The sequence below is a fragment of the Chanodichthys erythropterus genome, chromosome 10 (assembly GCF_024489055.1).
Source record: "Chanodichthys erythropterus isolate Z2021 chromosome 10, ASM2448905v1, whole genome shotgun sequence".
Taxonomy (NCBI): Eukaryota; Metazoa; Chordata; class Actinopteri; order Cypriniformes; family Xenocyprididae; genus Chanodichthys; species Chanodichthys erythropterus.
In genome coordinates, this window is record NC_090230.1 from 18,716,306 (window position 1) to 18,731,882 (window position 15,577).

At 34.7% G+C, this 15,577-nt stretch overlaps 1 protein-coding gene across 1 annotated transcript; it reads left to right on the forward strand.

The window, feature by feature from the left end:
- Positions 1–895: 895 nt before the first annotated feature.
- capn2l (calpain 2, (m/II) large subunit, like) lies at positions 896–15,235 on the forward strand. Its single transcript, XM_067398762.1, has 21 exons — positions 896–1,162; positions 4,478–4,547; positions 5,422–5,540; positions 6,582–6,715; positions 6,805–6,973; positions 7,128–7,211; positions 7,292–7,377; positions 7,976–8,050; positions 8,174–8,334; positions 9,755–9,924; positions 10,058–10,069; positions 10,214–10,425; positions 10,518–10,554; positions 10,637–10,702; positions 10,792–10,849; positions 12,265–12,329; positions 12,457–12,525; positions 12,639–12,717; positions 12,810–12,926; positions 13,011–13,069; positions 14,468–15,235. Exons 1-21 carry the CDS (start codon positions 926–928, stop codon positions 14,489–14,491), a joined length of 2,103 nt encoding a protein of 700 aa, XP_067254863.1. The 5' UTR covers positions 896–925; the 3' UTR covers positions 14,492–15,235.
- Positions 15,236–15,577: the final 342 nt, after the last annotated feature.

Below are 15,577 nucleotides of genomic sequence, written 5' to 3' on the forward strand. Positions count from 1 at the left end.
TCACCATTTTTTCTGGTTATACAGGTTTATAAGTATTTAAAAAATAATCTTGAATAAATATTGGGGAAAAAAAAACAAAAAAAAAACGAAGAATTGTCCATAAAATTTGCAAATCCTAATTAATCTCAAATCAATTCAGATAGATTTCCAATTTGAACAGTCCACTTACACCAACTCATTTAGAGCAGTTTCAAAATAAAACAGGATAGTTTATAACACATGGTAAACATTTAATATAGTAACCTCTCAGTACCATAATAGGCCTATATCAAAATATTAGCATCCATAATGCCACCACAGTAGCATATTTTTGGAAGATAATTTTTGAAGAATTAGCTGTGTCACACGTTTAGTCTGAAGATTCTGAAGCTGGCTTTATATTTTCTTCAATTTTTTCAATTTTTTTTTCTGCTAATAGGTTTCTAAATATTTAAAAAATAATCTTGAATAAATAAAAAAAAAAAAAAAAAAAAACATGAAGAATTGTCCATAAAATTCACCTCTTTTTTTACCGCATAACTATCATAATAATCATAAGATTTTTTTTTTTTTTTTTTTGTAGGAAACTTCTTTAATTTTGTTAGTGATACAAAATGTGTTTGCCATTTTCCATGGCTTTGTCCCAGTTATGTGTAAAAAGTTGTCATGACATCAAATGCGTTATTATTATGCGTTCATCAATGTTAAGGTGGTGACCTTTAACTTGTAAATTATGTTTTACGCCGATAATAAATAGATTTATGTAGTGAAATCATATAGGCAAATCCCATAGTTAGATTAATGCAAAACAATATGCCTATAGAAAAGTTTTGTTTTTTTCACACTGCCCTACTGACTAAAGGCTAGTTACGCCCCCTGACCACGCCCTTTACATTTAACATGTTGTGAGCTAAGGTGTTCTGTTTGTTGTGACGGACGCGCAGAGATGTCAGGAATTGCGGCGAAGCTCCAGCAAAACAGGGCGCGAGCAGCGGGCATCGGTACCAACGCTCAAGCGGTCAAATTCCTCAATCAGGACTATGAAGCGCTCAAGCGAGAGTGTCTGGAGTGCGGACGCTTATTTCAGGATGACATGTTTGAAGCCAATACATCTGCGCTCGGGTTCAAGGAACTGGGACCAAACTCATCTAAAGTGCGCGGGGTTGAGTGGCTGAGACCAAAGGTGAGTGTAATACAAATCGTTTTCATTGTACAAAATGTTGATAACAAAAGATGTTGTACAGAACTGTCGCATATAGAATGGCCATCAGAAGTCAGCCACTGAAATACTGAGACACAATAGCAGTTTTTCTGGTTGAGGGAGTTTCTTTGAAGGGCGGATAGAGGACATTGAAAATCATCAAAATTGTAAAGGGAAACACCCTGTTTGAACACACTAATTCATTCTGATCTTACCTTGCTCATCTTGTTGTTCTGTGTTCAGTAATTACTCTGAAGCTTCCTGAATTTTGGCTCACCATCATTTGTTTTTGAGGCACTATGATCAGGAAGCTGCACTTGTAGTTAATATAGGTCAGTCAGATCATTGTAAGGTAAATCTGATTTCAGAAAAACAAATGCATATCAGTGTTTCAGTGTGTTTTCAAATATCATCCAGGCAGCCAAGAAATAACATAAAGTCTACACTAATGACTATGTAAAGCCATTGCATGTTAGTCTTAAATTGACAAACTGCTTCAGTGCAGTTCAGACCAGGAAATTATGGGAACATATACTCCCCCAGCAGCATCATCTCTTTAAATGCTGCATACTTATGCTTTGTGAGCGCCATTATGCATTACTCCTTACCAGAATCCCTTTTAGAGTCAATTAGAGTGAATATGATCCTTACAGCTGGTATGATGAGTGGTTATTGTTGTATTCAAGAATGTTGTCAGTTGGACTCACAGCTTTTTTCACGGGTATTCAAACAAGTTTTAGAACAAATATACTGTAGAATATGAGTGATAGGAAAACCTTTGAGATTTCTTGAGCTCTCTGGCTATTAAAGGTGCCCTAGAGGTGCCTTTTCAAAAGATGTAATATAAGTCTAAGGTGTCCCCTGAACGTGTCTGTGAAGTTTCAGCTCAAAATACCCCATAGATTTTTTTTAATTAATTTTTTTAACTGCCTATTTTGAGCCATTATTACATATGCACAGATTAAGCGTGCAGCCCCTTTAAATTTCCCGCTCCCCCGCCCGTGAGCTCTCAACTGCCTTAAACAGCAAACACAAAGTTCACACAGCTAATATAACCCTCAGAATGGATCTTTACAAAGTGTTCATGCATACATCGATTCCTGTGAGTATAGTATTTATTTGGATGTTTGCATTTGATTCTGAATGAATTTGAGGCTATGCTCCATGGCTAACGGCTAATGCTACACTGTTGGAGAGATTTAAGAATGAAGTTGTGTTTCTGAATTATACAGACTGCAAGTGTTTAAAAATGAAAATAGCGATGGCTCTCTTGTCTCCGTGAATACAGTAATAAACGATGGTAAATTTAACCACATTTAAAAGTACATTAGCAACATGCTAACGAAACATTTAGAAAGACAGTTTACAAATATCACTAAAAATATCATGTTATCAATGATCATGTCAGTTATTATCGCTTCATCTGCCATTTTTCGCAATTGTCCTTGCTTGCTTACCTAGTCTGATGATTCAGCTGTGCACAGATCCAGACGTTAATACTGGCTTGTGTAATGCATTGAACATGGGCTGGCATATGCAAATATTGGGGGCGTACACCCCGATTGTTACATAACCGTCGGTGTTATGTTGAGATTTGCCTGTTCTTTGGAGGTCTTTTAAACAAATGAGATTTATATAAGAAGGAGGAAACAGTGGAGTTTGAGACTCACTGTATGTCATTTCCATGTACTGAACTCTTGTTATTCAACTATGCCGACGTAAATTAAATTTTTGAATCTACGGCACCTTTAAGGAAACAAGATGCAATTGGCACTTTCCACAAATAGAGTACACTTTCTTGTCCATATAGGCTACTTAAGAAAACTCCCATATTTTTTTGTAAAAACTATTTACATTTATTAGACAAACTAATTATATAACAAACCTAGCATGAAAAGTAGCTTGTCCATGAAAGCTTTTGACATTGATAGTATCCAACAGTTAAAATCAAACAAAAATATAATACATTGTTGTACTGATATTCAATGATTGTACTGATATTCAATGAGTTGAATATCTCAAAGAAAAAAACTTTTTTTTTAACGCTGTTATCGCATGATTTGCCCCATTTATAGAAAATATAACATTCAATAAAATCAAAACACCCAAGAAGAAACATCATTTGGACCCTTCCCATGGTAGGAGGACAAAATAATTAATTTTCATTGTAATAACCATTCAACCCTGTTACACTGGGTATTGTAATAAAAATTATCAAGTAAATATATTTCTTTAAGGTTAATCAATAACTAGGCTATACACCAACAAAATAACCTCAAAATTTCTTGCTCCTACTGAGTTATGTTTTTTTATTGAGCTAATTTTGCAGCCCTGTTACTGCATTTGCCCCTGTAATAGAAAATGTAACTTAAACTTGTAACCCCCAAGAAGAAATATCAATTGGACCCTTCTAATGTCGGAAGACAAATAACTTCATTTTCATTGTCAGTTTTTACACAAATTTCAGTGTTGACTGCTTAACCATTCAACCCTGTTTCTCAGATTATTGTAAAAACAATAATCAAGCAAATATGCGTCTTTTGGTAAATATAGGTTAATCGGTAACTACAAATCAATAAAATAACCAGAAAAGCACCTACTGAGTTATGTGTTATTTAAGCTAATTTTGCAACTCTGTTACTGCATTTCCTCCATTATAGAAAATGTAACTTAAAATTGTGACCCTGAAGAGGAAATATGTTTTGAACACTTCATGTGGCTGGAAGACAAAATGGCTTCATTCTCAGTGTCAGTTTTTACACAAATTTCAGAGTTAACTGATTAACAGCATTCTTCCCTGTTACTCAGGTTAATGCAAAAAAAAAAAAAAAAAAAAAATTATTCAGCAAATATATGTTTTTAATTAGTGGTAAATAAAGGTTCAAACAGTAACTACAATCCAGTAAAATAACCACAAAATCTGTAGCTCCTACTGAGTTATGTGTTATTTAATCTAATTTTGCAACCCTGTACTGCATTTCCCCCCTGTTATGGATAACTTCATTTTCATTGTTAATTTTTACACAAATTTCAGAGTTGACTGCTCAACCAATCAACCCCGTTACTCAGGTTATTGTAATAAAAATGAGCAAGAAAATAGTAAAACAACCACAAAATATCTAGCTCCTACTGAGTTATATGTTATTTAAGCTAAATTTTCCAACCCTGTTACTTGGCCCTATTTTGTATACTGTATGGAAAGGACCATGTGTTTGATCATGTTGGTTCAGCAATTAACTCATCACTTGTTAAGGTAAACCTGTGATTCATGTTTCTGGAATGTGTTTTGTCATCCAGCAACTGACGTCCAACCCAACGTTCATTAGTGGAGGAGCGACTAGAACTGACATCTGCCAGGGTGCTTTGGGTGAGTTCATTTACCTGTAATATTAGCCCATTGTTGAGCTGGTGAAACTTTAGAAATGTTGATAACAAAAGATGTTGTACAGAACTGTCCCATATAGAATGGCCATCAGAAGTCAGCCACTGAAATACTGAGACACAATAGCAGTTTTTCTGGTTGAGGGAGTTTCTTTGAAGGGCGGATAGAGGACATTGAAAATCATCAAAATTGTAAAGGGAAACACCCTGTTTGAACACACTAATTCATTCTGATCCTTTTTTATATTATTATAATGTCCGTTTCTCATATCTGGGAATTTTATTAATTGCATATGTTCTTAAAGAAGTATTCTGAAAATGACTTCCAGGCTGTTGTAGAATATGAAAAAAGCAAATCCTGTCTAGGTTACAACTCTTAATCCTAAACAAACACACATACACACCCTGCCAAACCTGCTTTACTCCATACAACCCAAACACTGGTGTGCTTTTATCCTGTCCTGGTTAAAACGCAACAGTTTTCTCTCATGCAAACATGTCCTAGGGGTCTTCAGCTTTCCACTGTAGCTGAAAATGTTTGGTACGAGCCCTTTTCAGAATCACAATCACTATTGGTTGAGTTTTGGATGCCACTGACTTTACTGGCTATAAAGGAAACGTCCGTGATGCAAATGAGTTTGCAAAATGAGTAGGAAAAATAGGACAGGTGTTGTCCTGAAGCTTGGCATAGCAGCTTAAAGCATAGGTTGATAGGTAGTTATGTTTTACCAATAATATAGGATGTCACTGTTGAAGTTTTGCTTACAATAGTCAGTTGTAGGTAACATGATACAGTGCAGTACATCAGCTCATTTAGATTTGAACACAAAATTATACCACATTTCCTACTGGTTTCCCAGGTGACTGTTGGCTTCTAGCTGCCATCGCTTCTCTTACCCTGAACCAAGACGTGTTCGCCCGTGTGGTCCCACCTGGTCAGACCTTTGACGGTGACTACGCTGGAATATTTCATTTCCAGGTTAATAGCCTCTCGTTCACTTAAAAGCCAACCAACCAAAAATATTACAAATAGTATGAATGATATTGCGTTTTTATGGCCACTACCAATACAGATTATTTTAATGTTTAAGTGCCTGCTAACCGATTATTGTTTTCTTTGTGTTTTTTTTTTTTTTTTTTACATAATATTAATAACATACTTATACAAATATTTACTTATTTCATTAATTTCTTATTAATTTATTTCTTTGCAGTATTACTATTGTTGTAATGTATGCAAAGTTGTCTTCCGATCTAAAAGTCAGATTTATTTTCATTGTTATTTTGGGCTCATTATTAAGCTATTTAATTTGCTTTATTTAACCAGGGGAAGTCATAGCTATACATTTCTCTGTTAAAAATTAAATGGATTACCATACATTCAGAAACAGTATTGCTGTAATATTTAATTGGCATTTTGTCAAAAATTAACCATAACCATCATGTCATTCCAAACCTGTAAGACTTTCGTTCATCTTCAAAACACAAATGAAGATATTTTAAATGAAATCTGAGAGATTTCTGTCCCTCAAATGACAGCCTACGCAACTACCACATTGTGGCTTCAAAAAGTTCATAAAGAGATTGTAAAGTCCACATTTTCTGAAGAGACACGATTGCTTTATTTGATAATCAGATTGAATTTCGGCTTTTTTTAACATATTAAAATTGATTAGCGAACATAAACAGAAGCTCAACTGAACCTGCTTGACACTCGAGAGCAAACCTCTTGCTCTCAAGATGCATAACACACAAGAATGAACCTCAGTGTCTCGCACATCAAGCAAACATGCTTAAGCTTCCGTTTACTAGATCTGATGTGTGCGATGATAAATGTTTATATGTGAACAAAAGGTGAAATTCAAAATTATATGGTAGTTCTCAGTTCTCAATCTCTCAGATTTCATCAAAAATATGTTCATTGGTTTGGAATGACATGAGGGTGAGTAATTAATGACAGAATTTTCATTTTTGGGTGAACTGACTCTTTAATGTTTACATACATTGACCGTCTCTTCAGTTCTGGCAGTATGGTGAATGGGTGGATGTGGTCATTGACGACCGTCTGCCTGCAAGAAAAGGAGAGTTGCTGTTCGTCCACTCCGCCGAGGGCTCTGAGTTTTGGAGCGCTCTGCTGGAAAAAGCCTATGCAAAGTGAGTGTTTGCTTATCAGCTCGGTAGATTAAAAGCCCTCAAACACTTCGTTGGAAATAATAGTGGAAAAACTACTTCCTTGTCCTCAGGCTGAATGGCTCATATGAAGCTCTTTCTGGTGGCACCACCACAGAGGGTTTTGAGGATTTCACCGGAGGCATCGCAGAGGTCCACGAATTGGCGAAAGCAGGTCCAAATCTCTTCAAAACCATCCAGAAGGCTTTGAGCTGGGGCTCACTGCTGGGCTGCTCAATTGATGTGAGAAACTTCATGTTTATGTGTGTTCAGTTGCTGAACCTTGTAATTACTAGCAGTTTGTAACCGGATCTGTTGTGCAACTGTCAGTGAACTATAATAAACAGTTGTGTGTAACCGGTTCTGTTGTGTAATGTTTTATTTCGGTTTGCATTAGATCACAAGCTCTGCTGATTCAGAGGCAATTACTAGTCAGAAACTGGTGAAAGGACACGCCTACTCGCTTACAGGAGCCGAAGAGGTTAGTGTTGACTAGTATTTTCAAGAATTTATATTTTATTGGTTTGCTTAGATCATAAATGTTACCTGGTGTCTGCACAGGTGGAGTACAGGGGTGAGTTAACCAAACTGGTCCGGATCAGGAACCCCTGGGGGCAGGTGGAGTGGACTGGACCCTGGAGTGATGGGTGGGTAAGCCTTTGTTGGCTTCAAAACGCATGTCTGCAAATTGTTTAAAGCTATAATTCTGAGATACGTTTGAGGTTACGTAGGTGGTGTTGCAGAAAGTAACCACACCCACCTGTGGCTCCTATCAAACATGTTGCCTGGGAGAGAGACCTGAGTTGCTATGGGAACTCTGTTTAAGCCCTTATGCCCTCAGGTGTAGGAAGAACAGGTTCAGTGCCACCCATCCTTCTTGTCAGGCAGTGTACGCCTAACAAACGCAATAAAGTTCTGCCTCGTTTCACAAAAAAAAGGACTGGAGTAATTATGCTGAAATTTTAGCTTTGCATCACATGAATAAATTGTATTTTAAAATATATTCAAATAGAAAACATTTATTTTAAATTACAATGATATGTCACAATATTGCTGATATTACTGTATTTATGATCAAATAATTGCAGTCTTGTTGAGAGTAAGAGATGTTCTTCAAAAAATAAATAAATAAATAAATCTTACAGACCCCAAAACTTTGAACAGTTGTGTATATAAGAGCAAATTTAATAGTTTATCTATATAATGACCTGGAAATTCACTGAATGTCATGTGATTGGCTTGTAGGTCTACAGAATGGCGTCAGATCAGTGACAGTGACCGTGAGAAACTGAACTCCAAAGCAGAAGATGGAGAGTTCTGGTAATCTGCGAATGTTTTATTTATTCATTTTTTTCCCTACATCTTTATTTAGCATTTTTCCTACATTTTAGTTAAGGTGTTTGCTTTCTAAGATCACTGACAGGATATTTCTCTGTATCCCAGGATGTCATACTCTGATTTCCTGCGTCATTACTCACGGGTGGAGATCTGTAATCTGACCCCTGATGCTCTCACAGATGAGAGTGTCAATAAGTGGGCGCTGTCCAAGTTTGATGGCAACTGGAGGAGTGGATCTACTGCTGGAGGCTGCAGGAACTTTCCAAGTAATTAACTGAATCGACTGCCTGATTATTATATTACATTATATTAAAGAAAAATTATTATATTAAAGTAAATATTTTACTAAACATACAAAACAAGAAATAATCAAAATAACATCTAAAAGCAGAACAAAATAATACTAAACAAAGACAACAAAAATGAAATAAAACACCAAACAAAAAGGAACAGCACAAAACAAAAGTATACTTAACAAAAACAACAGCAAAAAAGATAGTAAACAAGAACAACAGCACAAAACAAAACAAAAGTATTCTAAACAAAAATAACAGCACTAAACAAAACAGAAGTATACTAAATACAAAAACAACCGCACCGAACAAAAGTATACTAAACAAAAACAACAGCACAAAACAAAAGTATGCTAAACAAAAACAGCACAGAACAAAACAAAAGGATAGTAAACAAAAACAACCGCACCGAACAAGTATATTAAAGAAAACCAACAGCTTAAAACAAAAGTATACTAAACAAAAACAACCACACCGAACAAAAGTATACTAAAGAAAACCAACAGCACAAAACAAAAAGTATACTCAACAAAAACAACCACACCGAACAAAAGTATATTAATGAAAACCAACAGCACAAAACAAAAGTATACTAAACAAAAACAAAAACAACAGCACAGAACAAAACAAAAAGGATAGTAAACAAAAACAACCGAACAAAACTAAAGTATAGTAAACAAAAACAACGGCAAAAACAAAAGTATTCTAAACAAAAATAACAGCACTAAACAAAACAGAAATATACTAAATACAAAAACAACCGCACCGAACAAAAGTATACTAAACAAAAACAACAGCACAAAACAAAAGTATACTAAACAAAAACAGCACAGAACAAAACAAAAGGATAGTAAACAAAAACAACCGCACTGAATAAAACAAAAGTATACTAAACAAAAACAATAGCAAAAAAACAAAACAAAAGTATTCTAAACAAAAATAATGGCACTAAAAAACAAACAAAAGTATACTAAAAAACAAAAGCACAAAACAAAAGTTTACTAAACAAAACAGCACAAAACAGAAGTATACTAAACAAAAACAAAAAAACTATACTAAACAAAAACAACAATACAAAACAAAAGGGTTACACTTTATTTTAAGGTGTTATATAATTACACCATAACAATATTTAAGTACAGAGTAATATTAATTAACAACATGTATATAGGGTTAGGGTAGGATAAATGTTTGGTTGAGGGTTAGTAGCATGTAATTATGCATAATTTACTGTTATTACTATGTCCTTGTTACATATGTTACATGTACTTACCACTGTAAAATTAAGTGTTACCAACAAAAGGATAGTAAACAAAAACAATTTTTTTTGTTTAATTTTACTACTTATTACAACAAAAGCCATGTTGTTTGACCTTCGTTTTGTTCCCGGCAGACTCGTTCTGGATGAACCCCCAGTTTTTGATCAAGCTGGAAGAGGAGGATGATGATCCGGCTGATAATGAAGCGGGGTGCAGCTTTGTTGTGGGTCTGATCCAGAAGAACCGTCGCAAAATGAGAAAGGTCGGAGAGGACATGCACACCATTGGCTTCGCCATCTACGAGGTGAGCAGCCTAACGCTGTCTACACCCTTGAAGTACACTCACACAGCCAGACATCTGATTTTCAGTGGTAAGAATTATTTTACAAACGTAAATAAATTATAAATATCTATATCTCTCTTAATGTCATCCACAGGTTCCTCAAGAGGTATGGACTGCTCATACTAAAGCACAAAATGTCCAGAAATACAGTACAAATTCCACTAGTGTCTTCATCTGATCCTCTTAAAGAGATATTTCACCTCAAAATTAACACCAATAATCAAATTCCTATTGAAACGTTCTGTTGTAGTTTGTTGGGAAGAGGAACGTCCATCTGGATCGTAACTTCTTCGTGCGACATGCCTCAGCGGCCCGCTCCGAGACCTTCATCAACCTGCGGGAGGTGTGCTCTCGATTCTGTCTGCCCCCCGGCGAGTATCTCATCGTGCCATCCACCTTTGAGCCCAACAAAGATGGAGACTTCTGCGTGCGCGTCTTCTCTGAAAAACAGGCAGAGTTCCAGTGAGTTCCTGGACAGATTGTGGCCCGCAATAAGTAGATTAGTCCTAATGAGAAGTTTATGTCTCCTCACTGAAATGTGTTTGTTTTTTTAGAGAGCTTGATGACCCTGTCAAGTGCAATGTTCCAGAGGTATATTTCTCCACCATGTCCAATATGAATATAATACTGTATTATGACATAAACATGCATTATTTCACTTTTAATCTTGCAGATTGATGTGAAAGAGAGTGATATTGATAGCCGGTTTAAGAATCTGTTTGGACAGCTTGCTGGGGCCGTGAGTATTACAGGATAATGATTTAATTATGCTATTTTTGTTCATATTAATTTTAATAAACCATATGCAATCACATTTCCTCCGACAAGGACTGTGAGATCTCACCATTTGAACTGCAAAATATCCTGAACAAAGTGATATCTAAACGTAAGTGGGCCATTTTTACATGCTTTTTATCAGATACAGATTACATTTTTAAAAAATATAGTAAATAATTAATTAAATAATATTTTAGAGATATTATGAATAAAATTCAATAAATATAACAATTTATAACAATAAATGTAAGTAAATAATAATTTACGTAAAATTGCTGCTGCTGCTTGAATAGACATAAATCCTGTAGCAGATCTAGGCCGGTGGAGCTGGGGGAGGTGGAGGGTTTCAGAGGAACTCTGATAGCGCTGCAGGACTAGCTCACAGCAAACACTGAACCAGTAAATGTTGAGGAAGCAATCTCACTGGCTGCAGGATCAGCCAATCAGCTTGTGCCATACAGTAATGATGTGATTGCTTGCAGATTGCTTGCGCCCTCTAGAGTTTCATGACTGAACTATACTATATTATATAGGACAGTCCAAAAGTTTGGAACCACTAAGATTTTTAATGTTTTTAAAAGAAGTTTCGTCTGCTCACCAAGGCTAAATTTATTTAATTAAAAATACAGTAAAAAACAGTAATATTGTGAAATACTATTACAATTTAAAATAACTGTGTACTATTTGAATATATTTGACAAAGTAATTTATTCCTGTGATGCAAAGCTGAATTTTCAGCATCATTACTCCAGTCTTCAGTGTCACATGATCCTTCAGAAATCATTCTAATATGCTGATCTGCTGCTCAAGAAACATTTATGATTATTTTCAATGTTGAAAACAGTTGTGTCCTTTTTTTTTAGGATTCCTTGATGAATAGAAAGTTCAAAAGAACAGCATTTATCTGAAATACAAAGCTTCTGTAGCATTATACACTACCGTTCAAAAGTTTGGGGTCAGTAAGAATTTTAATTTTTTTGAAAGAAATTAAAGAAATGAATACTTTTATTCAACAAGGATGCATTAAATCAATCAAAGTGGCAGTAAAGACATTTATAATGTTACAAAAGATTAGATTTCAGATAAACACTGTTCTTTTGAACTTTCTATTCATCAAATAATCCTGAAAAAAAATATTGTACACAAATATTTTGTACAATTGTACAAATCAGCATATTAGAATGATTTCTGAAGGATCATGTGACACTGAAGACTGGAGTAACGATGCTGAAAATTCAGCTTTGCATCACAGGAATAAATTACTTTGTCAAATATATTCAAATAGAAAACAGTTATTTTAAATTGTAATAATATTTCACAATATTACTGTTTTTACTGTATTTTTAATTAAATAAATGTAGCCTTGGTGAGCAGACGAAACTTCTTTTAAAAACATTAAAAATCTTAGTGGTTCCAAACTTTTGGACTGTACTATATTATATATATATATATTTTTTTTTTTATTTTATTTTTTTCTCCTTTTTTTTTTTTAAATAACCTTTTATAATAACTTTTTTTTAAAAGGCAAAGACATTAGAACTGATGGATTTAGTTTGGACACTAGCCGCAACATGGTCAACTTACTGGATGTATCCTTTTGAAGAAATACACAAGATGTGACAGATCAGGTGACTCAAAGAACATTTAAACTATGTATTTCTACTCTATTCTGCTCTAGCTTTGTCTATTCTATTATTTCCTTTATTGAGGTCTCAGAAAGACGGCAGTGGCAAACTGGGCCTGCTTGAATTTAAGATTCTCTGGACTAAAATTGAGATGTACCTGGTACGTTTTCATGCTTCTATCATTTTCATTATTTGTACAATCCAACTTCGAAGGTGGTATATAGTTATAAAATGTCATAACATTGCAGTCCGCCTGTGTTTGTGTTCTGACAGGACATCTACTGTACAATTGATAAGGACAAATCAGGCACAATGAGCTCTATGGAGATGAGAGAGGCAGTAGAGAAAGCAGGTCAGATCTTGTGTCTTAAGTACAACCAAAAATGTCAATTCTGTTATCATTTAATAACCCTCATGTTTTTTTTGTTTTTGTTTTTTGAACAGGCTTCTCTCTGAGCAACCCTCTACACCAGATCCTGGTAGCACGCTACAGCGACTCCAATCTCACCATCGACTTTGACAACTTCGTGGGCTGTATTATGCGTCTTGAATGCATGTTCAGTAAGTGTCCGGAAAAAAGAGCGCTATTTGAATAAAGACTGATATGTAAATTGTGCATTTACATATCTAAATTCTCATTTGCAGAAACATTTAACATGCTGGACAAGGACAAGAATGGCACAGTAGAGCTGAACATGGCGGAGGTTAGTGTCTTAGACTGTGAATGTTAGTCATGTGACCAACAGTGAAGCTTCTAGATTGATCTTGAATCACGGCATGTTTATGAAGGAAAACTTTTTTGAATTGTACTTTGTGAAAATTTAATTTCACCAAATTATCTCAAAAACAGTCAAAAATGACTATTACTTTATGACTGCAATTCTGATTCACCACACTACTCTTAGAAAAGAAGGTTCAATAGGGTTCTTCACCCTTTATGCCAAAAAGGTTCTTTACAAGGAGACATGTCTTAAATGATTGAATAATACTTTGAGCGGCTTAATTAATACAATTTAATCAAAATTACAGTCATGCACTTACAATGCAAGTCTATGGGGCAAAATACTGTATAGCCACAAGACTGTACATGTTAACATGATTATAGTGATGGAACCCCTAAAAGGTTCTATATATGAAGCGCCTGATAGAACCTGATAAGGTTCTATATAGAACCTTTTCTTCTTTCACACCAAGGACGATAACTATAACAATAATGATTAGATAGTTCTAGTTCTAAAAATCATTCTAAATATAAAAGAATAGCAGAGTCCACACAACAGCTGTAACGATAACAGCACAGAGAAAAAATATCGTTGGAATCCCTTTCAGAAGTTTTTTTTTTTTTTTTTTTTTTTTTTTTACAGCTAATGAGTGATAAAAACATTGACAGCCAATCAGAATCCATCCTGCTTTAAAGGGGCAGTGTGTAAATTTTAGCGGCATCTAGCGGTGAGATTGTGAATTGCAATATAGAGAAGCTATGGTAGCCAACAAAGGACAAAACCATTGTCGTCTGAGACAGCAGAGAGTAGTCAGTCAAGTAAACATGCTCTGTAGATCAGTTTGTCCGTTTAGGGCTACTGTAGAAACATGCCGGCGCAAAATGGCGACTCAATGTAAGGGGATCCGCGGCGTATGTAGATACAAATGGCTCATTCTAAGTTAATAAAAACATAACAGTTCATTATGTAAGGTCTTTATACACCACAGTTATGTATATCATATTGCATTTTTGTCAATAGATCCTCCTAAAATTTACACCTTTAAGAGCTTGAGCATTTAAAGCGGCAGATGACAAAACTGCAGCGCATGCTTATAATAAACAGAACAATATCTTGCACTGGTGTGGACGCTGATATAGTTATCATTATAGTTATCATTCTTGGTGTGATTAGGCCTTAAGAGTGTAAAAATGGAAGGTCAAGTTGAGCGCATTCCATCATGAGATACATTATTCCATCTTTCTATTCAATGCACCATCCTGTTAATGTGCATACTGAGCCCAGTATACATATAATATGCTGCAGCAACCATTGGAAAATTATGCTTTGCTCTTCATTCCCAGTCGTTTGACTGTAAAAATGTATTTTGTCTCCCTCTAGTGGCTGAATTTTTCCATGCTTTGAGGAAAATTAGCAGATTCTGGACCACTGGGAGGAATCTGACCTGCATCAAACTGATCACCATCTTCATATGCTAAATAAATAAATAAAGAGGTCCCTGTGCAGTACATAGATTTCATTTATTGGTGGTTTAGCAGTTTATTATTGCTTATTTTGTTGTGCAGTTCATAGAAGGGTATCATAAAACGATAGCACAATAGATGACAAAAATTTGTTAGATACAAACAAACTGTTATGTGTGTTTCTTTTCTGAAAATGTAATGGACAAAAATTAATTGTTTAATTTAATTATTTCTTTCCCTCTCTGTATGTCTATACTGTAAAAAAAAATATATATATATATTTTCATGATTTATCATCAACATTTTTTCTTTTGTCAAATCAACTTAAATAATTAATGTCGTTCAGATAACATACTATTTTGAGTTTCTGTTGATTAAACCAAGTGCCTTCATTGTATTAACTCAAATTTTTAACTTCAATGAACTCAATTTTAGGGCAACCAGGTAACTTAAATTGAACAAACAATTCTTTTTTACAGTGTATATACACTTCTTTAAAAAACAAACAAACAAAAAAACTTACTTTTGAGAGATGTACTAGGGATTTTGAGCAAGTTACAGGCTTTTGCAGGTAATATATTGTGTGGTGTTTACATAGTTGACTCCTCGATGAATCAAACAAGAACAGCATAAATTGTAGGAATAAATTATATTTTAAAGTATATTCAAATAGAAAACCATTATTTTAAATTGTAACAATATTTCACACTATTGCTGTTTTTGATCAAATAAATGCAGGATGAGATTGACTGTTTTTCATGCTGCATAATTATGGTACAAAAATGGTAATATAATAAAGTCCTTTCACCTCACTATTTCGCCAGCATACACTTCACATAATAAGCCTGTAAGTGGCATTTGGGCTTCATTAATGATAGTTTCATCAAATAGTAAACGTGTATATACATAAATACACTAAATGAAATGAACACTACTTACTTACCATTAACGCGGCTTTTGGTGCTGCATGGTTTTATGCTGTGTGTTGTAGTCAGTTAACATTCATTTGGTCAGCGATGCAATTTGA

What these genes read in the sequence shown, in the direction of transcription:
- capn2l (XM_067398762.1), top strand. Translation starts at nt 926, where the DNA reads ATGTCAGGAATTGCGGCGAAGCTCCAGCAAAACAGGGCGCGAGCAGCG. An exon ending in TGCTGGGCTGCTCAATTGAT is followed by an intron (nt 6,974 to 7,127) that starts GTGAGAAACTTC and finishes GGTTTGCATTAG; the next exon opens with ATCACAAGCTCTGCTGATTC. An exon ending in AGAGGCAGTAGAGAAAGCAG is followed by an intron (nt 12,718 to 12,809) that starts GTCAGATCTTGT and finishes TTTTTTGAACAG; the next exon opens with GCTTCTCTCTGAGCAACCCT.